Source organism: Bactrocera tryoni, chromosome 5 (genome assembly GCF_016617805.1).
Source record: "Bactrocera tryoni isolate S06 chromosome 5, CSIRO_BtryS06_freeze2, whole genome shotgun sequence".
Lineage (NCBI taxonomy): Eukaryota > Metazoa > Arthropoda > Insecta > Diptera > Tephritidae > Bactrocera > Bactrocera tryoni.
In genome coordinates, this window is record NC_052503.1 from 69,304,564 (window position 1) to 69,329,613 (window position 25,050).

At 36.1% G+C, this 25,050-nt stretch overlaps 1 protein-coding gene across 1 annotated transcript in view; it reads left to right on the forward strand.

Moving 5' to 3' along the window:
* Positions 1-15,916, forward strand: part of LOC120778286 (frizzled) — a 206,863-nt gene extending 190,947 nt beyond the window's left edge. Inside the window, exon 5 of the mRNA XM_040110073.1 lies at positions 12,745-15,916. Within this exon, the coding sequence (XP_039966007.1) occupies positions 12,745-13,274 (530 nt within the window). The 3' untranslated portion in view covers positions 13,275-15,916. The remainder of the gene's footprint in view (positions 1-12,744) is intronic.
* Positions 15,917-25,050: the final 9,134 nt, after the last annotated feature.

Sequence of the window (25,050 nt, forward strand, 5' to 3'; positions counted from 1 at the left end):
AATTATTCCCTCCATAATATCATTATGTTCAGGGCATCGGTTACTAGTTCACTTCTGGGGGTTCTACAAGAGTATGCTCCAGTCTTGAAACCTTCTGTTAGTCGCCGCATTTTTTCGTTGAATTTTCGAGCAATACCCCTGTCGGCTAGTTTGTCAAGCTCTTCGTACTCACGCATTTCGACCTCTCTTTTTTTTGTCTGCAAAAGCGTCCCGCTTCCCTCTTCAAGGGCGAGGCAGGCAGTCTGTTTTCTCTCCACTGCGGCACGACACGCCTCATCTTACCAGCTGTTCGTTTTGCCTTTTCCGAAAAGCAATGGTTTCGTTTGCAGCTGTACGTAAGGAGCTTGAAATGCCATCCCAAAGTTTTCTTATTCCGGTTTGAATTAATAGTTGATGTGCGTGCTTTGCTGTACGGAGGTGGGCGCATATCTTCGCTACAATAAAATGGTGGTTCAAGTTGATGTTAGGTTCCGAACTTTTCGAGCCGCAGACAGCCAGGTAACTTGTTGAATTTTCTTGTGCTGGAATCTAGTACTAAAGACAAGCGTATTTCGTGCCCATGCGAAGTCGACTGATCGACTTCAACCCATTTGGAGAGCTTTTGCCAAGGAGGGTGAATTGTCTTAAGTGTTGTACCAAAGATGCCTTCTTTGTCCATAAAGTTAAAATCACCAAGCACGATTTTGATATCTTCGCAGGGGCAGCTCTCATAGGTGCGCTCCAAGCGCTCATAGAAAGCGTCCTTGGTCAACATCGTCCTTCTTTTCTGTCGGGGCGTGGGCGCATATTAGCGATATGTTGAAGAACTTCGCATTGATATGGTTTAAGGCTAGATGATTATCCTCCAGGGTGAATGAGAGTGCTCGGCGACGGAGTCTCTCATCAACCATGAATCCCACATCGCATTTGCGCTCCTTAAATGGCCACTGTAGTTAATGCCACAAGGCCTTTTTCGTTTCAGTCTTTGTCCTGTCCATCGCACTTCTTGGACGACGGTGATGTCAGCCTTTATTTTTAGGAAGACATCTTCCAGCAGGGGCACCTTGCAAGTTAAGGGACTGGACATTCCAGGTGCATGCTCTTAAATCTTATTCCTTAATACGTTTGCATTGGTCGTCATCAAAAGGGAAGTCTCTCATCCGAGGCTGCTGTGTCTTTTTCGTTGAGATGTTTTTTAAGCGGCGGATCCCTGCTATCGATTTTTTTGCCAGCGAGATTGATTCTAGCTTTAGTTACTAAAACTAGCATTGCTAGTTTTTACATCGTACACATCCACAGGATGAATCGTAAGCTGAAAACGGGTTAGAAGGCGAGTCTGAAATCATAGTAAGAGTCTGGGCTATTAATGCTTAGCAGAGAACGCCAATCCACCAAGTCTAAGAATGTAATAAGTATTAGCAGAAAAGTCTATTATGCTTTAAATGATGGCAGGACTCTCCATTTGTTCAAAAATTTTGAGACGCGAAATACAAGAGTGTTGCCATAGTTATATAATAGCTGCCACAAATTTTTTTTTGCCACAATTTTACTCCTAATATTCTAAATCACAACTAAAACCAGCTGAAATTAACGCTTACATACCTATCGCCTTTCAAATGTGTCCCCTTTGAACCCTACTGAAATGATTTAAACCGAAAATGGCAACTCGCCTGTCGGCACTTCATCAACGGCGAACTAAAATCTAACAACAATGGCGACATAAGCCTACAATAGAAAGCGAAAATCGCAGTGTGGCTGCAAAAACAAGAACAAAACATGCAACATAATTGAAAAACAGTGGCAAGCAGCCTACTTTACAGCCTGTTGTAGGCATTTTAGGCAGACGCTGGCAGCAAGCATGCTTGCCGCATATATAATACAGCGACTGACAGGCGCAATGACATTACAATTTGTTGTTGCTACCAATGTGAACTGCACACACAATGCGCTAAGCAGCAGTAAACTTGCAAACAAGCAACATTGCCACATAGCAGCACGCATTCTTTATGCCACCGCCGAATGCAATGGCGAAGCTTAGTGCCACATAAATACAATAGTGTTGCAGGCACTCAAACATAAATACTATATATACATGTGTGTGTGTGTGGAAGCATGCATAAACGCTGGCAACAAACAATCGTCATGCATTCCTGCTTGCGCTTGCGCATGTGGCACGTTTGCGCCGACAGTTGCGGCAACTGCCTGCAATTATCTTTGTGTGCTTATATGTTCTATAAGCAGTGTCTTTGACCACAAAATAAGAGCAGCATTGAGTACATACCCTCTTTGTTGTTGTTTTGTGTTGCTCATTTCGTTTGCTCCGCTTGCTGCTGTTGCACTCTTCGCCAGCTGACAGCCGCCTGCTGTGCTCATCGCAATTGTCACAAAAGCTGCCGCAGCGTCAACTGTCAGCCAACTGTGTATTTGTTTTCGTGTGTATGCCGACAGTTGCATGCATCCGCTTACACTTCCTTCCGCCCACCGCCCAGTCGCGCAATCCTGTCTTCTGTGCTCATCCCTGCAACATTCAGACGCCTATCAAGCCACTCTTATCTCTTCAATTCCAATTCAAAATGTCTATAACGAGTTTTTCGCCAGCCTTAACTGGCTTGCTGGCCGCATGAGCCATAGTTTGTTGCATAGCTGGCTAACTGGTTGCATGGTTTATCGCATGGTTGGCACTGTTGGCTCATCAATTGCTTGATTGTGGCAATGACTGTGGCATGTTGCAAGCAGAATTTCATTTGATATTGATTTTTATTGAGTTTTGTGTAATATATATCTATAAAAAGATATATATTAAGTATACATATATACATACATATATATAAATATATGTATACGAGTACAAACTTCCTCCGCTCGTTCTTTATATTTTTCCATTTTCAGTGTCCTTCTTCTAAAAATAGCGCTCAGCTGTGTTTGTCATATTCGTATATTAAGTGTCTCATGTGAAAAAGAGCAGGTGTCTTTGGGATTTCAAAGTAGATTCAATCAAAAATTTGCATTTGATCTGGCAGAAAAGAGAAGCGAATGATTAATTGGATGCGGAATAATAAAATTGTACTTTGGATCAGTTTTTTAAGATTTTTTTGTAATTTTATTTACTTCAATGAAGTACCAAAAAGCGTTTAGCTTCGCTAGATTTATACCTTATTGTCAATATTTAAGGTATCGAGCTGCGAGATATAAATACTGAAAGGATAGACTTGAAGAGTTATAAGCACTTTCGGAAATTGAGCTGACTTCTTGGCTGATCCATTTCGAGGATTCCTCTTCTTTTAAGAAAAAACACAGAAACTCCAAATTTCATTGAAAATTTTTATTATCATTCTTTGGAATTTATTTTTTGAAGATTATCTCTTTGAAATGTTGGCCGCAGCTACGTCTCAGATGGTTCATCCGTTGAGTTTAATTTTCGATGACTCGTTCGATCATTTCGATTGGTAACTGGCGAATGATACGCGTGATTTTTTGCTACGAGGCCTGAGTCGAAGTGAGATTGTCTGCATAGACTTTATATTTTATATTTTTCATAGAAAAAGGTCTAACACTGTAATATCACATGAGCTTGGTTGCTTATCGATCGTCCCAAAACGTGAAATTATCTGCTCATCGAAGTGTTCTCTCAATAAATCCATTGATTGATGCGATGTGTGGGAAGTGGCGCCGTCTTTTAGTAACCAAATGTCGCCGAGATCACGATCTTCAATTTCAGACATCAAATAGTTGGTTATCATGGCGCGATAATGGTCACCATTGACGTTGGATATTCTTGGAAGTTTTCAAGAGCTCATAGAGAGAAGCATTGTCACTTGGGAAAATCGAGCGGCGTCAGTTCTTGCACAATCTGTGTTTTGTACGTTTAAGATATCGACGCAAAATGCGCCAAGTCGTTCCATCCGTCAGTTCCGCTTACAGTTCGTCAAGGTCTTTCCTCGCTGAAAACAGTATCAAGTTATTTCACCATCAGACACGTTAGCTGCAAAACCGATGAGCTGGACAGAGTAGACACGGTTGCCCACTTCACATCGAAATGGGGTACCGAGTTGGATTTCCATTGGCGTCTTGCGTTGTAGCAATCGACCAATGGACCTCGCGTGCGTTTGTTTAGTGAACAGCTCCTAAAAAATAGTTCTGGCCTAGAGTAGAACGTAGGGGATTTACTCAATTACTTGCTCTTAACAAACTTCATCTTGCCACAATCATAGAGGTTCTTACTGGAAGACTGAGGTTGACACATCTCGGCAGTTACCTTCTTGCTCTCAGCGAACCAGGAGTAATAACGGAAACTGGCGGTCTCTACAAATTTGTGATATACTCAAAGCGCTTTTTCGATTTGTTTGGATCTTATGATGTATTATATAGAAGTTTTAGGTGCCACAACGAACAGGCGTTCTACTCTGTCCAACTGAGATCCCTGTTAGGATCGATCTCTTAAACTAACGTAATCTGGTTGCAAACCCCAGTTTGTCAAACGGTTTTACTAACTGGAGAAATAACCCCGTTAGCGTGAGCCAGTCACTATCCCTTCGTGCAACTATTCTGAACGACAGAACAAATCTCTTAACAACTAGCATGAAATATATTTTTAAAGTATTTTTCATGACATTTGCTTGAAATACTTTCGCCAGCCTTCACCGATTTGCACCGCATGCCTCTACCAATTCCTCGCCTTCATTTTTACAAAATTCTAGCTTAGTCTCAATACCACTGGGACTCTATTCCTATTTATTAGTTGCATGTACGGAGCTTTATTGTATGCGCACAATACCGGTTTTGTTGCATATCTTATAATATACGCTTTGTTGTTTTTGTCATTTATACATTGACGCATTCTTCATTGCAACACAATGGAAATCTCAAATGTCTTCTTCCACGACTTCGTCTGCTTCTTTTACTTCTGCAACTTCATGCCAATCGATAGCATTGTGTTGCATGCGAATCGATTGAGTCGCCGCTGTGAGATGTTGCCACTCGGATGAGGTTTCATACTTACAGACATACTTAGAAATTTATTTATAAATCAAGACAGTCGCTACCCGTACGGTGGCCAATAGCAAACGTGCTATGAACTATGAGTACTTTAATGTCATGTGATGGCGCGATCTTTAAGCGCAACTTGCAACCGCGTTGGCAATGTGGTGTTTTTTATACCTTCAACAGGCTACTTTAAGTTTGTCACGATGTTTGTAACACCGAATAGGAAACGTCGGAGAACCTATGAAGTACATTATAGCATATTTAAATGATCAGCGCGTTGAACTGAGTCGATTTAACTGACCAATCCAACTCAAGTTTTTGCATAGAATACTTGTTTATATGACAAGGTATCTTCACGAAACTTGTCATGAGTTAATATCCAAATCATTGCTTCAATTTCCGAAGAAATTGTTTAGATCGAACAACTATAGCTTATAGCTGTAATACAAACTGACCAATCCAACGCAAGTGCTTGTATGAAAACCTTTTTTTTGACAAGGTATCTTCATATATAATAGATTATTATCTCAGCCTCCGAACATATTGTTCAGATCGGAAGACTATAGCATATAGCTGCAACTTTACCTTACCATTCAAAATTAAGAAAAGAAAGGTGAAGGGTATTTCTCATCTCGGCTGGTGGCGTATTTTTAGTTTTCAGCTGATTTTGTAAGCAGTCATTAGTTCGCTGTCAGTCTCCCCAGAGATTTCGTGTCTCTTTGCCAAGACACACTCCAGCGGCTGTGAAACTGTTGCGCGCATTTATTACATCTTTTAGTTTCACATGAATTTCAGCAAACGAATTAAAAATGCACGTTCCTCATTTCATAACAAATTTACCAAAAATTAAAATATAATAAAATATATAACAAGTACAACTTTAGTGCCGCCGCCATAAAGCCGGTAAGTGGCTACCCACAAAAGCGCTTGTAGTGCGGCAATTATCAGCAATAAAAGTTATGTGAAAATGCCATAAAAGATCGCGCATAAAACTCTCGGTTTCGTAATATTTTCGCATTCATGTCGAGATTGTAAGCCAAAGACACTTTATTTTCTTGTCTTAAAGAGTACAACAAGTCGTTTTTAATATCCACAATTTTTGCATTACACTTTTTGCCATCACTGTCACTTTACAACACCGCTTGCTGTTAGTATCTATTGTAAAATTTTATTTCGCCATTTAAGTATTTCAAAGAATACATTTGAGTTTTTAGTATCGCTTTCTGAGTTTATTTTGCGCGATCGTAAAAAGATACAGTGAACAAGCAGGCATTACGGGGCTTATTACAAAACAACGAAGAAAACAATGTAGATTTGATATTCAAGCGGAGTGTGAAATCCATTAAAGCAGGACTTGATTAGAATGTGTGATTGCTTTGTATTCATTCTGCATGGTATTTGAAATGGTTAGAGTGATTGTAAAATAGTTAGATCCAATTTTCCATACACTTCTTATAAACCTCGGCTGGGATGACCATCAATGGTTTCAGCGAATTTGGTTTATTCCAGTTTCGGCTCATTTTTAAAACGCTATTCGCTAGTTCGCTACAGTGTTGAACAGTTTCGACGTTATATTCATAAATCCACTTTTAGTCGCCAATAAAGCTGCGTTTGATGATCTAGAAGGACCCTATCGAGCATGTTTTTTAGAAGTTTTAGCAAAAGATTCAAGGCTTTTGGTGTGAGTCTAGCATCATACCCAAAACATCAACCAAAATGTGTTCAGTTCATCCGGAAGAAATGTTCAGTTGCTCTGCTATATCTTTGATGCCAACACGATGATGGTATTCTTTCATGGGTCAACGATTTACGTATCAGTTAGTGCTAAACGCAAAATCGTAAACCTAATTTGTCCGTAAAGTAGTAGGACTGATTTTCTTCCGCCGCGACTGTACTTCAGATCTTGATCTTCCACAAATCAACGATTTACGCATCAGTTAGTGACCGACGCGGAACCGTAGACAGAATTAGCTGATACGGCCTATCTTATGAGAACACAATGTAAATTAACACTTCATCACAGCTTCTACTGTTCCACTGTCGGCTTCTGTGTAGGTCGAAAATTGAATTTTTCTCGAAGAAACTAGTCAGCTGATTGCTCGCTTACAACACAGGGTTGCCAGTACCGATATTTTGTAGTCGGAAACTATTATTAGTTAGACTATTTTTCATAGTTGGATTTTAGTTTTGATCTTTTACATTATGAGAAATTATGGCTGTAAAGTTATGTGTGTAAAACTATCTATTCAAATCTACGAGTATAGATATCAAATGTGAATAAAAGAGAACCACGGATTTCTACGTTTATACTACTGGCATAACTTTTGACAAATTTCGTCGGACAGTAAATACGAAAGAGCGGCACCCCAGTCACTAACTTAAGCAATAGGTTTTTAAGGCGGTTTTGTGAGAAGCTATAGCGCATTTGTATGTCGACTATATTGCCTTCTATTCTTTATAGGTTGAGAACTATAGGCTCACTTGTTTCCTTCTGTACATATCTCGATCTAATGAATTGTGTTCGTTAATGTCGATACTTTTTTCTATGTAAGAACTACTTTTTGCAGCTAAATATCAAACTATCTGAAAGAATATACCAGTTTATAACTTGAATATTTACTAAAAACAAAGTAAAATCAGGAAGCACTTCCTGTGAATATTGAAAGGGTTTTGAACTAGTAAAATACTGCTAGGTTCTGATCGAAAGTTAAGCAGAAAACAGATCGTCTACTAGTTGGTTTTATTTACAATTCTTGATAGGGAGGCATATTTCAAGAGGCTATGTATCTCCTTGATAATCACACAATAATCAATGAATTCGAAAAGACTTATTGATCGAATATTCTGCCTCAGTCAACTATCATAATTCAATAAAGTTAACCGACATTTCTAAACACTCATTAGTTTTCATGCCATAAATACATATGATAAGAAATCTTGTCTGAAAAGTCTTAATGTTAAGCCTTAAATAGCAAATCTGAATCATATAAATAATAAACAAAATTTCCAAATTCATAAATTCCCAGTAAGCTCCTTAAAATAACAATATTACTTTATGAAATTTTTAAAATTGTAAAATTGTAAAGGTATTTATAAATAGTAGTATTTGACAACATTTAGGTTAGGTTTTTTCAGGAAAAATATATTTCTTTGCTAACACCACTTATGGATTTACTAAATGCCTGGTTTACAACAAAATACACGTATTTAACTGGTGATTAAGTAGCTTAATTGTCGGCGCTTCTGGCATTGAAGACGCTAACCAGTTATGCGCCTGAGTGACCATTGACAGAAAAAGAAATTTCACTTGTCATTGCTTCAGCACACCAACTGCTTAGCTAAACATTCTAAAGTGACACTAACAGTCCGAGAATTTTTTGGTAATTAATATGTCAACATACCGGTATTTACACCGTACTACTGGCAAGCTTAGGAAACAGAGAAAGCCGCTGATGAAGTAATTGGCTTTAGAGAAAGTAGCTAATGAGAGAAAGATGTTTCAGTCAAATCAGATATTGGGTGAAAAGCAACGGTGGAAGCAGTAAAAAAGCTGATCTTCAAGATTGAAGTTCATGAAGGGCCAGATTTGTTGGAGTCAAACTTTGATAATTTTTGAATCATTAGACTGCACTTATAGGTATATACTATAAGTAGTACAATTATTTGTATGTATGCCATTTTCAAGGTCCAACTTCTGAGACTCAACCAAACTCACATTTCAGAGTTTGAGATGATTTTACTTTAAGCCAATTCAAAGTAAATCAAAGTATTTAACGATGGAATCGATAATTTTATAATAGTCCGAAAGTGTAAACGATATTTCCACCGAGTGCCAAGCCGTCATCTATAATTGGCTTTCACAGTTCCAGACAAGAACAAGCACTTGCAGCGCTCAAAAGAGCTGGCAATTGCATTTGATGCACCACCAGAGTGGCGTGCAACTCGTCGGGTGCGTGTCAAAATTGACAAGCGTTAAATGTGACTACTCCTTCTGAAGTGTGGCTTGTCATGATTGCTGATGTCTCTGGTGTTGGACGATGTTATCGTAGATTATATGCCGGCACACACACTCTCATATATGCAAACAGATATATGTTCCAATTGGCTTGTGTCATTAGGCTTGCGCCCGTATTTATTTGCTTGACAGTTGAATTGTCACATTTGAAGTGTTGGATATCGAGTGCTTCACTGATAACGTTGACAGTTAGGTAAATATTTATTTGCGCCACAAGTTAGCGTACAGTCGTAGTATTCATATACTCGTAGAACAGAGAGACAGAGAGAGATAGACTCGAGTGTAAATTTATAGTTTGAAGTTTACTGTGTAAGCAGAAAGGTATCAACTAAATAAATATTACTTTATATTCAGCAAATAATGCATAAAATTAAATACATTTATGTCTCTGTTAGTTGGTAAACACAAATATATAAATTTCTACAATGACAACAATAAACTTACAATATGTGTAAAATTTCATAGCGCAAGTGAAGCTTCATGCGATTGCAACACTGTGCTTGTGACTTCTATGTGCTGGCTTGCTATGCTATGCTATGTAAGTGCTCCATTTCGAGTGAAAGTAAATATTTGCTTTAACACATTGAGCAAATAGCAGCACCGGCGGCGTTTGTGCTCGACTATGATTGTTGTTGTTATCAACAAAATATTTCTATAAATACATACATATACATAGAAATATTTTGTTGTTGCCATAGAGAAGTGTAAGAAGCATAATAGTTATAAAATCAATTTTATTTTAAAACTTCTATTAAAGGAGTCTCCTCTGGCAAAAATGGCGATTTTTATTTACAAAAGCTCAACTGATCTCAAAAGTTTTAAGAACTTAAATTTGTTTTGAATTTTTTTTTCTGAAAATAATTAAAACAGGCAAAAAGTTAAATTTTGCTGCGTTGAAGTTATAATATTTCAGAATTTACAAATATCAGTTCTGTTTGTATGGCAGCTATATGCTATAGTTGTCCGATCTTAATAATTTCTTCGGACATTATAACGTTGACTGGGATAATAATCCGTGCAAAATTTCGTGAAAATATTTCGTCAAATGAAGAAGTTTTCCATACAAGCACTGATTTTGATCGTTCAATTTGTATGGCAGCTATACGCTATAGTAATCGGTTATGTACTATATGATCGGAGATAGTAGCCTTGTCTTGTACAATAATGTGTGCCGAATTTCATGAAGATATCTCGTCAAATAAAAAAGTTTCCATATAGAAACTTGATTTTGATTGGTCAATTTGTACTGCAACTATATGCTATAGAAATTCCAACTGAACAATTTCCTTGGAGATTACACCATTGCCTTAGACAGTAACTCATGCCAAATTTCGTGAAGATATCTCGTCAATTGTAGAAGTTTTTCCTACAAGCACTTGACTCCGATCGTTCAGTTTGTATGACAGCTGTATGGTATAGTGGTCCGATATCGGCGGTTCCAAGCAATGAGTATCTTCTTGGAGAGAAAAGAACAGTTGCCGAATTTAAGAACGATCTTTCAAAAACTGAGGGGAAAAGCCGTTTATAAACAACGAGCAGACCGATCGACATGGTTAAATTGACTCAGCTCGTTAGCTCACATTTTATGGAATCTCCGACGTTTCGTTCTGAATATTACAAATTTCGTGCCAAACTAAATAAATATATGAAGTTTGAATCCTATTTGCATACTTTTTGACTATCCCGATTTCAAGAGACTAAGGTTAAAAAACCTAGGCTGTCAAACCTTCGACCAGACTTTCAACTTTTCATAACCTTTATGACCAACGATGTACACCAAAAGATTAGCGAAACCCAAAGGCCGAAACTTTTGTATTTAAGGTTATTTTTTCTTCAAGATAACGATCCTAGGAATGAGCAGCTGCTTGGATTTGCTTAAAAGCTATAATATATGGGTACAATTTAGACGTATTTAAAACTTTATGTCTTATAATGTCAAACGATCTTGAATCGTACCTTGACTTAAGAGTTGAACGCCGGTTTATCCAAACAAGTTTTATACCCTTAGGCACTTTTTGGTTTTATATTATTATATTATATATCAATAAGTCAATCAATTTCCAGTTAAAGATCTATGATACAATATAGAATCTTGTATTTATGTTTGGTGCATAGACGAAGCGTTCCTTATTAGAAAATATTAGTCTGTCGTCAAGCAATGTCCGTTAAATTCGGTATACTACAAAGCCTATAATATTCAATCCGATACTTCCTTCCTTTATTGAAAATAATCCAAAGCCTCTTTCTTTCCCTCTAAATACTATGTTTCACTCTCTCAGAGAGTACATGTTACCAGTACAGCTATTTAAGTCTCTCTCTGTTTCTCTAGATAATATTTCATATTTACATATATATTTCCCCGTTAATTTTGTTCAGTACACTTCAATTCCTCAGAGTACAGCAGTTATCTTCGAAAAATGCACAAAGGCCACTTCAGGTGCTTCCATTCGAAACATTTCTTCGATTCTATGCCGCAACTTCTTTGATAACATTTTCAACAGTCTCAAGCGATTGCATTTTTATAAAATGTCATCTAATTTCACTGGTGAATGTCACACCATTTTTGTCGTATATAACCATAATATCGCCGCTTCAAACTGTCAATTGCATGCAGCAAGTCAAGTCATCAAATCGCTTCAGTGTGCAGTCATGCAACGCTCGATTGTCACTCATTCGGTTAGCCTATCAACAACTGCTGCTGTCGCCATCAAATACTACGCTGTCACCTCTTAAGCAAACAAGCATACGCAGCGAACAAAAACAAAATCCGTAGTTGCAATAAAACTTTTATCTGTCGCCAACAAATCGCCTGCAGCAACAGCGGAATCTTAAATACACAAATATAGTCAATTCACGCATTGACGGATGGCTTTCCCCCACCCCGCTATGCTATATGTGGCTTCCAACTTGGCGGCGACAAAGCATTCCTGACAATGTCAATAGTTGTTTCATGCCCCAATGGGGTAGCCAACGTCGTTATTTTGCTACGCTCATATTTTTTTCAGAATTTTTCTAGCTTTTTCTTGCATTGTATTTCCTGTTGTCATTCACGAGATGCGAAGAATTTAGCAGAATATATATAAATATATGTATATATTTTATAGATGCGCTGGAAATATGTAGAAGCTCTGCTACATTCCTACTTTCACTATTGTAATTATCTTCTAGCGATATTAAAGTGTCGAAGAAATATAATATTTCATTGAGAAGCCCTCTATAAAAACTTGCACGAGTCTATAGAGCTCCAGCTGCCCTATAATACATTTATATATGCACGACTACGTATCCATTCAGAAAAGTGCACAAATTGTATCTGCTGTTTCCAAAATCGGTTCTGAGATTCCTAAAGACCCTTGTCACTTAAAGAAGCGCTTTGAGTAAAAATACTTATATATATTTCCTATAAAGAAAGAAAAAAAGAGTACTACTTAGTTCTGTTAGGAACTTTCCTTGACTACTTACTTCTAAAGCTGGAGATGAAACAATACAGAAATAATTATAATTGGAGCGGCCAATATTATATTGAAAATAAGTTACCCTAGGGATGAATCACCTTTCCTTGGTTAAACTACTGGAAAAAACAGTAAGGTTCCGAAAGACCAACAATGGAAGCTCTTCCGTCTAAGGGTGGAACGAGATATAATATGAAATATTTTAGGGATAGCTAAGCTATCCCATATTCAAGTGCTAATTGTTTTTCTTTATTCTTAAGCGTTTCAACTTAATCGATGTTTAATTTCACATCTTTCTTATTTCTCTCTTTCCAGGCGACATACTCTCCGGCGTTTGTTTCGTCGGTCAACTGGATACACACTCACTCGGCGTCTTCCTCATACTACCGCTCTGTATTTATCTCTCCATCGGCGCACTCTTTTTACTCGCCGGCTTTGTATCGCTCTTTCGCATACGTACCGTTATGAAGACAGATGGCAAGCGTACGGATAAATTGGAGCGTCTCATGATGCGTATCGGTTTTTTTTCAGGACTTTTCATATTGCCGGCGCTCGGTTTTCTCGGCTGTCTCTTCTATGAGTATTATAACTTCGACGAATGGATGATACAATGGCATCGCGATATTTGCAAACCCTTCTCCATACCATGTCCGCAGTTGCGCCAGGATGGTTTGGAATCGCGGCCCATCTTCCAGATTTATATGGCCAAATATTTGTGTTCAATGTTGGTGGGCGTTACGTCGAGCGTGTGGTTGTATTCGGGTAAGACGATGGTGAGTTGGCGTAACTTCGTCGAGCGGCTGCAGGGGAAGGATCCGCGTACGCGTGCTCAGGCTTATGTTTAGTTTAGTTTAATTATTGATATCGTCAACATTATTATTAAGGCATGTAAGAGAGTGTGTGTGCTTGCAAATTTCTCTTTGCAGTTGTTGCGTGAGTGAGTGTAATATGTGTTTGAGTTATTTTTTTGAACTTTTTTTTATTTTTGAGCATATTTTGTAAAATATTTCATTAAAAATGTTAGTGTAGTATCCCAAGTCTCCTAAAAATTACTTAACACATATAGATATATAAAGCCTTGTTGTTTATACCAACTGCTCAATAGCTTATTTGCACTCAAGTGAATTGAGTGAAAGCCAAAATGTTAGGTTATATGACAATTAAAACTACTTAAGAAATGAGATTATTAAGTAATATTGCTGCTTATGCTTGTATGTGTGTGTTTGATAAATTTTTGTATTGAGTGTTATTTATGCAGGTGTGTGCTATTTGTAATAATTATTTGAGTTTGTAATATAGTTGAGTGTTTTAGCCATTTTTCTGAAACTTTTGAGTGCAAATGTTAAAAAAGTATAGTGTGTTAAAAAGCTCAGCGATTTCCAAATTTTATAAAAAATATGAAAAAGTAATCAAAATTAATTTTTAAGTCAAATTTTTGTGTCTAAGTGCTTCAATTGTACGTATTATTAATATAATGTATTTTACTTTTGATTTTGATTGTGTAAAAACTTAACGGATATATTTAGTTTGTAGTTGTAAAAGCTTTACATGTGCCCTAAACATAGTTGTAAAGAAGTTAACTTTTAATATATTATTCCACAGACAGAGAGAGAAGGCAGCTGAGAAGTTCGAAACATACAAAAATTTGGAAAATTGGCAACATAGCCAAGTGCAAATTGAAAAGCGTTTAAATTATAAAAGGTCTTTATACATTTTCGGCAAGAAATTTATTTTTCTTATTTCCACGTATATGTTATTCCAGATATTTTATTCTTATTTCCACCTATATGTGATCGAGAGCCTAAATAGCGCACCTGTCGGAATTGCCGGCATAGAAAATTGTAATGTAAGAAGCAATAGGCTCTTTTAAGAGACCCTAGGCGAGCATTATGAGCACTCCATTTGTCAGATAACACCAAAATGATTAAGAAAAGCGTAATTAGTAATATGACTTTTTGCAGAAATAACTTTCAATACTGTGTTTCACAAGTTCATAAAAGTCAATAAGCTCTTTGAAGGGACTCAAATAAATTTTACATATCTCCATTTGACAGATAACCAAAAGTATAAGTATTCTAATTTTTTTAAGAAATAATTTTCAATACTGTGTTTCACAGGTTCATAAAAATCAGTTGACTTTTCGAAGGGAATCAAAGGGATTTTAGATTACTCTATTTGTCAGATAACACCAAAATAGCTACAAAATTATATATACTTATATATATAATAAGTATTATTCCAATTTCTTCAAGAAATAACTTTCAATACTCTGTTTCACAAGTTCATAAAAATCAATAGACTTTTCTGTTAGACTCAAAGAGATTTTAAATCGCTCAATTTGTCAAATAACACTAAGATACCCACAAAAAGTATAAATAATTGTATAATCCCTTGGAGAAAGCACTTTCAGTAATGTGTTTCACAAGTTCATAAATTTTATTAATTTTGATTTATAATATAGCACTGAGAAGGAAGGAAGAAATATTAACTGGCGGAACCCAGATAATGACTTTGAGGAACCCTGCGCTGGTTTTTCCATACAAATATATATTTTTTTGTTTTTTGGGAATTTTCCACCAAATTAGTACCAGTGCTGTATTTGCTGATTGGAATGTGGAAGAAAACTTTAAAAATTTCAAAAAAGAGGTTTCAGACTCGTTGGACCATTTCGAGATTATTATATAGAGATATATTGACTATATTTTCGGACCTCTTTTATTGATATATTGTATTTTTGAATTACACAGCGAAATAACTGAACCAAAATTTATCGACTTTTTATTTAGATCGGTCTTAATAACGTTATAATTTTCCAAAATAAATAATTATTGCAAAAACTATTAATTATATTTCGTGTAATTTTCCTCCAATCAAATCTTCAGACGAAATTTATTTTATTAATAATTTTTAAAATTCTCTAAACTGCCTTCTCTTAAAAATTAAGCCTAAAAACTCGAAAATATAAAGTAAAAAAATTTCAAAATACAAAAAAAACTGCAACTGACTTTCTACTACAACAAAGAACCATAAGAAAAACGTCCTCCATGTGCTAAATATTTAAAAATACAAAAATAAAAAAATAAAAATACTAAGAATTAAGCAGAAATGTTTTGTTAAACTAGAATTAAGCTGGTACAGAATATAAAAAATAAAATATTTAAGAGAATTATTTTAAAATAATTTTCTCTTTAGGAAATAAGCTTGCATGTTAAAATTTAAGCGCGACAAAATAAAAATATTTAAAATTAAAAAAAAAAATAATAAAATACTAGCCTGTAAAAATTAAATAATTTAAAATAAAAATAATTTGTTGTATAAAAAGGAAAATTCACTTGATTTTTGCAGCAATGACGTTATAGTCATAATTTTAAGTTTTCCTCGCTCAAAATATTGTAAAAATTGCATAATATATTAAATTTTACAATAAAAAAATCAACACTTTTTTGAACAACAGGCACTTTTGATAGCTGAATTTTTTAAATTATTATTGAGCTGTCATAAAATTATTTAAAAGTGCATATTTATGTCTTTTTAGCTGATTTCATGCAATTTTTGACTTGAATTGTATATTTTAAAAGCTTATATTTCACAAAAAAGTTTAAACTGTTTTTTTTTTAATTTTTTATTAAATATGATTTTGAATGAATTAAGAATTTTTTAAAACAGTTTTGTTCAAATACAATATGACTTTAAATGCTTTAAGAAAATTTTTTTAGACATTTTTGTTCTAGATATGACTTTGAAAGAATTAATTTTAGGAATTAATAAATAATTTGCCAAAAAAAATATTATTTTTGAGAACAAACGTAATTTTTTTCTGTTGAATTAAAAAAAAATTAATTAATCTCGGCATGCAAAATTTGGTTTAAGAATTGCTGTTTAGAAAATGCTTCAAAATTAAAATAAAAATATTAATATTTTCATTTCCGTCTTCTTTTATTTATATAAAAAGTATTTAAAACTGATTTCGTACTTTCATTTCAAATCTTCAATATTTAATTTTTGCATCTAAAAAAATTGTAATGTTTGTTTGTTCTATACACAATTTAACTAACTTTATTGTATTATATATACATTTACATACATATATAATGTTAAGAAAACGAAATTGAATGAATAAAATAATTGTATTGTTAAAGACTGAAAATAAAATGTGTTTATTTTATGACTTTTGAGCGATAAATATCGCACTGACATGTTACACATCAGAAGACTTATCTTAACATCAACCCTGCGAAAGGTAAGAAAAACAACATATAAAATATCTAAATGTAAAATATATAATTTTTTTCTCCACTTCGTGACATAATTTCATTGCAAATCAGTTATTCAAGGGCGATCCGTTTTGAGGTCCCTACTTTTTTTCAAGAAAACCACAGATACTTCAAATTTAATGGGGAATGTTTACTATCATTCGAAAGAACATTATTTGGAGATTGAAGATTATCTTTTTCAAATGTTGGCCGCGGCTACGTCTCGGATGGTCCATCCGTTAGTTTAATTTTCGATGAATCGTTCAAGCATTCCGACTATTAACTGGCGAATTACTCGCATGACGTTTTGTTCCAAGGTCTGAGTGGAAACGGGATAGTCTGCATAGACTTTAGATTTTACGTAGCGGCTGCACTTCTTGCACAAGCTGTACTTCGTACGCTTTGAATTTATGATCTCGAAGTAAAATGCGCCAAGTCGTTCCATACGTCAGACCGAGTTACTGCGGCGCCAAATCGACTATCCAGAGTCTTCGTGTATACTCTCAGCTACGGCTGCTATATTTTCTTCACTGCGTGCTAGACGTGTTCTATTCGGTAAAATATTATCCACGAATGAATGTTGTGTCTCTAGATGGGTGCATATGCCACAAGTATGCAATACCTGCATAGAAAAATAAATTAGAAAGGAAATTTAGACATTAAACTATGCGGCGAATAAAGCCACGCCGAATTTCGCTCCTACTTCAGCTGCATTCCTAACAACTGCAATCACTGCCCCGCAAAAGCTGCTCATGACGGCTTTTTCCACGAGGAATATGCAATGAAGAGTTTGCTGGAAAAGAGGCGCAATGAGGTTTTCTGTATGGGGCTCTCCATCAATATTTGGGCTACTGGACCACTGTAATCTTTTTCACACAGAAGGTGGCGGCGCTGAGCTCCTGTCTTCACTAACAAAAAAATCAAGCTACTTATCCATCAGACTCTTTTGGGTGTCTGGTCATAGCGGAATCACTGGCAACCTAAAAGGCAACGAGGTAGTAAGGGTATTAGGTAATATTGTAACGCTCAAATTGAATTGAGAACGTTTTGGATCTCCAATGGCATCTTACGTCTTAGCGCTGAACACACGGATCTCACATGCGCTTAACAAACGCGTTCTGATGACCCGCTGCTGTGCGACACTAATATTCCATTTGCCTAGAATAGAATACAGGAGATCTTTTCAACTACTTTCATCTAGAAAATGTCATCTTGCTACAGTCAGTTGTTGATTTTCCTGGCCTAAATCCACACTTATAAGGTTCAATCAGTTTGTTGACGACGGTCTTTAATCTGGAGTGAACTTATTACTCTACATAAATGTCAGCCACAAGCAGAAATAGAATCTTACGCGTTGACGTATAGTGAGTAAATTAATGAGAATTTAATACAAATTACAAATACTCTGTTGTCTTCGTTAATTCGCTAGAAATAAGGCAAATTGCAGACCTATATCATATCTTTAGCTGAATTTAATTTACTTCAGCCAATTGAAGCATTTTTGTTAGCCATATATATTAAACTATATTGAAACGACATAACGATATAACGGTACTTATTAGTTGGGAAACGAAGTAAACTTTTATACTTCATATAGAAATAAAATAATACTTTGCAGACGGAAGTTGCCAACACTCCAATATGTAGCAATATAAAGAGCGAAATAGCAGCAACAACAACAGTAGACTGAAAGTTAATGGATTAAAGCAATGTAATAGCACAATCACAGAATTACAGTATTAAATGTGAGGAATTAAATGTATACTTGTAGATGGCGACGAAAAAGATGGCATCACTGACAACATATATAGCGCCTAAGAGTATTCCTACCATGGCATTAAAGTTAAAGGAACCACAAAAGCTTAGACAGCAGCAACAGTAATCGAATGAGCTAACAGATTAGCGGTCAAAGCTGCCGCCGGGCGCTTCAAGGCACCCTTGGAGATTTATGTCGAGTGTAAGCATAGCGTCTTGCTAGTATTCTCTTGTATGCTGTGTTCATTACTATGCCACACATTTGATTCCTGTTCTTTTCGTCGGTCACTTCTGCTTTACTCTCTTTCATTTCTTGTCGCCTCGGCGCAACCCACGTAAAGGTTTCTTATATTTATAAGTATCTGTCATTGTCGCTGTATATATTATACATTTATCTGCCTGTCTGTGCGGCACCTTCTGCAACTCCTGCTTGTTGTTGCCATTCTTAGCCATTATGAAGGCCATAAAGTAGAAGACGGCTATTTTGTGTTTTGCGAAGCCTTTATATATATAGTATGATTATGAACATTGCGCTGACTGCTTTTGCGGTCGCTTTATGCTGCTCTGATGGCGCAATTTTGTGGCAGGACCTTTTTGTACCCCGTTAAGCTGACTATATTACTGAGCTTAATTATACTTAAGCACAATTTGTAGTTTCATAAAAATTTGCACCTAGAAATTTAATGAGTTTTACTTATCATAGTTTGTAATTTGCAGAGCTTAGACAAATGAGCAATATTTAAAGTGTTGCTTACTTTTGTGGGAGGAATACTATTTTTGTATATCATGGTTGAAGTGAGGTACTTGATAGTGTAAGGGGCTTATAAATACTATATCTTAACATTGCTAAGAATTCCAGTAGCTGCTGAAGGGCGCAGTCTAACTGGGCTACTCTACATATGAAGGGATATGAAGTCGAGGACCAAGTAATGACTCAAAAAATTTTATTTAATAAAGTATAAGCAGTTTATAATTTTAATATTTTAATATTAAAACTACAGCTTTTCTTCGCGATATCCACTATTATGCTCTGTAGAGCAATAAATACCCGTCAAAGCTTTTTCCCAGAGATACGATGAATAATATGGGAATTATATCATCTTTGCTCAAACCTCATTTCGCTATTAACTATTTGATATTTTAGTACTAAAGCAGTTCATATAAGAGATCACTTCACTGTCATAATACACTCATACTAATAACACGATAAATTTTCTTTTATATCTCAGCAATACTCTGCTGATCTGACGATTTGTGATTGTGCTCCAATTTTTCTCAGTGTAGTCTCTGCTACTTTTTTTATTTTTATTTTTAATTTTTCCATGCTATTTGGTATTCAGAACAATTTGTTAAACCAAACTTTAAAACACGCGTCTATTACATCAATTTCAGTGTTTAACAAGTTACTCATACGCCATGTCGTATCCATATATACTTACAGTAGTATTATTTATAAACCGATCATTTAGTTATACTAAATATAGCGTTTCTTAAGATCTAAATTTTTGCATATGTTCTTAGCGCACCAAGATGCATCTCATTTGTCGGAACCGCCAATATCGAAGCACTATAACATATAGCTACCAAAGAAATTGTCCGCTCAAAATCAAGTCATTGCATGGAAAACTCTTCTGTTTAACAAGATATCCTCTTGAAATTTGGCACAAATTATAACCCAAGCCAGCGCTATAGACATTGAAGAAATTACTCAGATCGGACAACTATAGCATAGAGCTGCCATACAAATTGGTAGCTCAAAAACAAATTATTGTATGGAAAACCTTTTTATTTGACAAGATATGTTCACGAAATTCGATATGAATTATGTTTGGAAACATATCTATAGATGGGCTGGAAATTTTTCAGATCGGACCACTATAGCCTATAGCTGTCATACAAACTGAACGTTCGTACTAAAGATCTTGTATGAAAAAGTTCTTTGTTTGACGAGATATCTTCAAGAAATTTGGCATGTACTATTTTCTAAATCAGCGCTATAATCTCTCTAGAAGCTGCTCAGATCGTTCCACTATAGCCTATAGCTGTCATACAAAGTGACCGAACAAAATCAATGAAAAGCACTTTTTATACAATTTCCTTCCTGATGTTATAATTTTTTGGAACCTATTCAGTTTAGTAAGGTCTGAAATTGAGTTGTAGAAATTTTAGTATTTTACTTAAAAAAGTTTTCTACATATTTTTTTACAAGTTTAAGCTTACTGATCTATAAACTTGTCTCTCAGATACTAGGTTCAGCAATAATATTAAATTGTTTGTAATTTCTATGCAATCCAGCATCGCCCTACTCCACGCTATTACAACACAAATAATTATTTTCTGTGCACAAACTTTCTCTGTTCCAAAAACAAACACATACCAAATACTTTCGACTAACGAAATGGAATTTTTCGCGCAGCTTCTAAGCCCTAGTAATACGCTTTTGGTCTAACAATACAATAAGTGAAATAAACCAACAGCAAAACAGAGCAAAATAAACACCAAAAATGCGGGAGACAATGTTTGTTGAGCAGAGAAAGACACAACAAATTACAAAAGCCAAAAATAATGCACATATACATACATATATGTATGTATGTATATACACACATATATTTATTTGTAGTAGTATCGACTGTCTAAAGCCCCAAACTGGATAAAAATCGCAAATGAAGCAAGCACAAGGCACAAAGGCGCAGACATCGCTCGGGCGCGGGTGCAAAGCAAACGAAATGCAATTAAGCAAAAGCCTTGCGGACAAATGGGCACAAACAAAAATATTTGTTGGCCACAAAAATGGCTCAAGGATATTTGCTACAGCAACAAAGCAAGCAAATCCTATATAAGCTTTTATGTGTGTGTGGTGTTTTGAGTTGTATGTGGGCGAAGGGAACAGCGAGAAAGTTCATGATCTGAAATTGTATATAAATATGTACATATGTATGTATGTATGTACGTATATGCTATGTATAAAAGCTTCTCCGTATGTTCACCTAAGCCTTCAGCTACTTTAAATCTCGTTTAATAGTGTTAGTTGTTGATAGTGTGCAAGCACTGTCGATGCTGGTCTGCAGTTAACCAGCGACCATTTAGCAGCGCATCAAATGAAAAAACAATTAAAGGCACTTAAAGTGTTTGGAAATGATTTTGGTAATGTGCTCGTAAATCTTTCAATGTGCAGCTAAGTGGGATAATGAGCATATTGTCTGATAATACGGTGAAAATATATTGATACTGAAGATTGTAGCTTCAAAAGAAAGCATAACAAATAATTATCGTCAGCGTAAAAGACGCTTTAAAACCTAAGTACTTGTTCTAATCATCAAATATACTGTCCAGAGTTAGACACAAGGCAGTCTTTTATGTTGCCGGACCATTGCAGTATATTTTAATACTCTGAGGCCTTTGATGTTGCGAAAGCCGCGGAGCTGGTTTCTAATGCACCAGCAATTCTGGAATCAACATCTATGTGGCCAACCAAGCAGTAATCAGCAGCAACCTGGTGTCGCATATCGGCCAGAAGTATCTTGAAAACCAGACTAGCAGTAAAAAGTGTTGCCAGAAGCAAGCAATTTCACTTCTACTGAGTGCCAGATTACAAAGGCATCGAGGGTAATGAAATAGTGGACGAGATTGCCAAGAATGGTGTACGGCTAACACCCGAAAACGTGATCAACATTATTAATAAGAAAATCAAAACCCAATGGACTGAGCTACCTGGTTGCAAAACCCACGGTATGATGGACTGGAGTAGGTATCGATAATAAGCCCACAGAGTTTGTTAAAATTCGCGTCAATTGCAGGCTTCCTAAAGGATGTCTACTCCTCATGGACCTTGTAAATGAACTCCATCATTGGCTTAACAGAATTACCTAACCTAACTTATGAATTATAGAGTAACCGAGACTTTTTTTCGACCACCCTCCACGTCTTAAATATCCCCAATTATAATTCTGAAGTCGCAAATCATCACATCCTAAGCCCGTCTTGTATATTCGAAAACCCTGTTGTGTTTGTCACGGAGTCGTGACTCCCTCTTTCACTCTCTCTCTCTCTATCACTCTGTTATGGTTTACTGAGGAGTCGTGAGTCCCTCTTTCACTCTCTCTCTCTCTATCTCTCTATCTCTCTGTTATGGTTTACTGAGAATATTGGATGACAATTCTAAGAGAATATTTCAAGTGTTTCAATTCTGATTCTTATTGTAATAATTGTATTTTCTGAAGAAATCTCGCGCGCGTCTCTTTTATATATCATTTAGGTGTAAATATATATCATTAGTTATTCGTCTGTACCAAATATGACTAAGGCAATCACTAACTACCAATTAACTTCCCCATAAATACACATATAAATTTTTTTAGCTTGGAGATAAGAGACTGGCTACACTTATATTGTTTTGCCATTGCTTTTTTAAGTTTCAAGTCAAATTTAGAATGTAGTGTAATTAAGGTCCTCTTTACTGGACTTCAATTCATCGAGTTCTCTTAGTAATATAGTCAGATACCCTAAATATTATAACGCAAACTTCTATGACTGAAAAAATTTTGTGTATCAGAGCAGCATTAAATATGAAGAGCAGCGATCCACGGTCCTTCCTAAGAACCTTAACCTTGACTATTGCAAAAGTTTAGAGATCCATTAGTAGACCCAAAAATGCGTTTTTTTCGTCGAAGAAAGATTTTATCTCTCGATTTCCTAAACAGTTTGAAGAAATGTATGAAAAAAAGGCTTTTACAACAGTTTTCCTAGCCGAAGATCTAAATAGTATCTAAATGGTTCTAATGTTCCCATATTAAACTATATCAGTATTGAAGTGAGATATCAGATCTAATACGTTCTTAATTTCAATCAGGTGAGCTGGAGTTCATTCCTTTAATGAGCCTTAGAACACTTCTAAATATTTCTGCAGTTATTGCAGTAGTGAAAACAATGTCATGCATAATTTTGGGGACCACAACTGCCTTAATATATCTTGGTTCAGTATAACTCGTGATCCTTTCCGACTATGTAGGCCCAGTAACACAAGAAGTGTTCGACAACGTCTTCTTGAAGCAAAAATGGTCGTATTCTAGTCAATGTGTTTCATCATAAGAACTGACTTTCGAAGTGAGGATCCCAAGTACGATCTCAGAAACTTAGTCTATGTTAGCACAATCTTGATCTAACTGAGCGCATTTTTCTTATGAAGCAAATCATATCTGTTACTAATGTCTACTTTTTATAAATTATCCGAGCTCCATATATTAAGCTAAGTTCTCATCTACTGACAAAGGCTATCAACATTAAACCACGGTTGATTGAAGGTCTACGGTTTCACCTAAATATTTTCCACGAAACACAGGAATCAAACTACATATAATGAGCCGTCAAGCGATAGGAGAATGATAACTAGACAAAGTTGAGACCAGGCAATGATGCAGACTAGGCACACATATTAAAAGTATACTTACATATACTATATGACTCTCCACATATGTATAGCGAGGCTTTATGGGCATAAAAGCAATATTGTGGCTATATGCGAACACTCAACGGAAAATAATTGCATAATCTCTATGAAAAAAGACGCGTGTGTGCAAGAAAGGCGCAAACGCACAGCTGCCACAGCGGGTGTGGCGGCAACATATGGCTGCCGGCTGCCGCTGGCTATATGGCGGACATTCTAAAGACGTTGCGCATAAAGTGCGTAAGCTTATGAGCATTGATGCCTATAAATGGCGTAAATATGAGGCGTGCCTGTTGCGTTGTAAGCGATAATTGAAATTCATTACTGCAATGGGAGAACATATCGATGGTTGCACGAAACGTGTTTGCTACAAAGTGGAAATAATAATGGAAAATACATACTAAATATTGCATGAATTATATAATTTACTAAGTAGGCTTGGTAGACCTGAAGATCTCCTGGTAGTTGCTTTAGTAAGGAGAAGCACGTGTTGCTGAAATACCGTTGACCAGATCTACAAGTTTTCGAATAGCTATAGCTAAATTGTGGCTAGAAGTAGTGAGGGTTATTTAAGATATCAAGGAACTGGAGGAAGATCAAAGCAAAAAGGCAATGAGTTTATTCATAACTTCGAATTTTTGACTGATTTTTATTGTCCCTTTAATTTTAAATCTCGCGTTAGTAGAAATATATCTGAAATGGTGAAGAATGTTAAGGTGTGCTCACGTTAGGTTAGGCTAGGTTAATCTGTTAGATCAATGTGACACGCATAGACCAGTTTTGATCTTTTGCGATATCAGATGGAGTTCAGTTACCAGATCCTTGAGGAGTAGTCATCCTTTAGAATGCCTCACTATCGATACCTCCTCCAGTGTATCATACCGTGGGGAGCCCAGTTGCTTACAGCGTAGTCTTGCCAATGCGAGACACAAGGCACAAAAGATACGCCATTGTTTCCCTGTTGCCCTGCTCGTTTTATGCAGTCCTCTCAATCTATCAGCCCCATACTGCGGCCCATTCCATTCTTGGCATTCTCATCCGCCACATCGATGCGCCCGATGCCTTCGTGGCCTGGCACCTGCTAGAAGTTAAGTTGTCTGCAACACTTTCCCCTGCTGCCTGCTTCCGGTCACTGCCTTGATTGCTGCTTGGTTGCCTGCAAGTGCA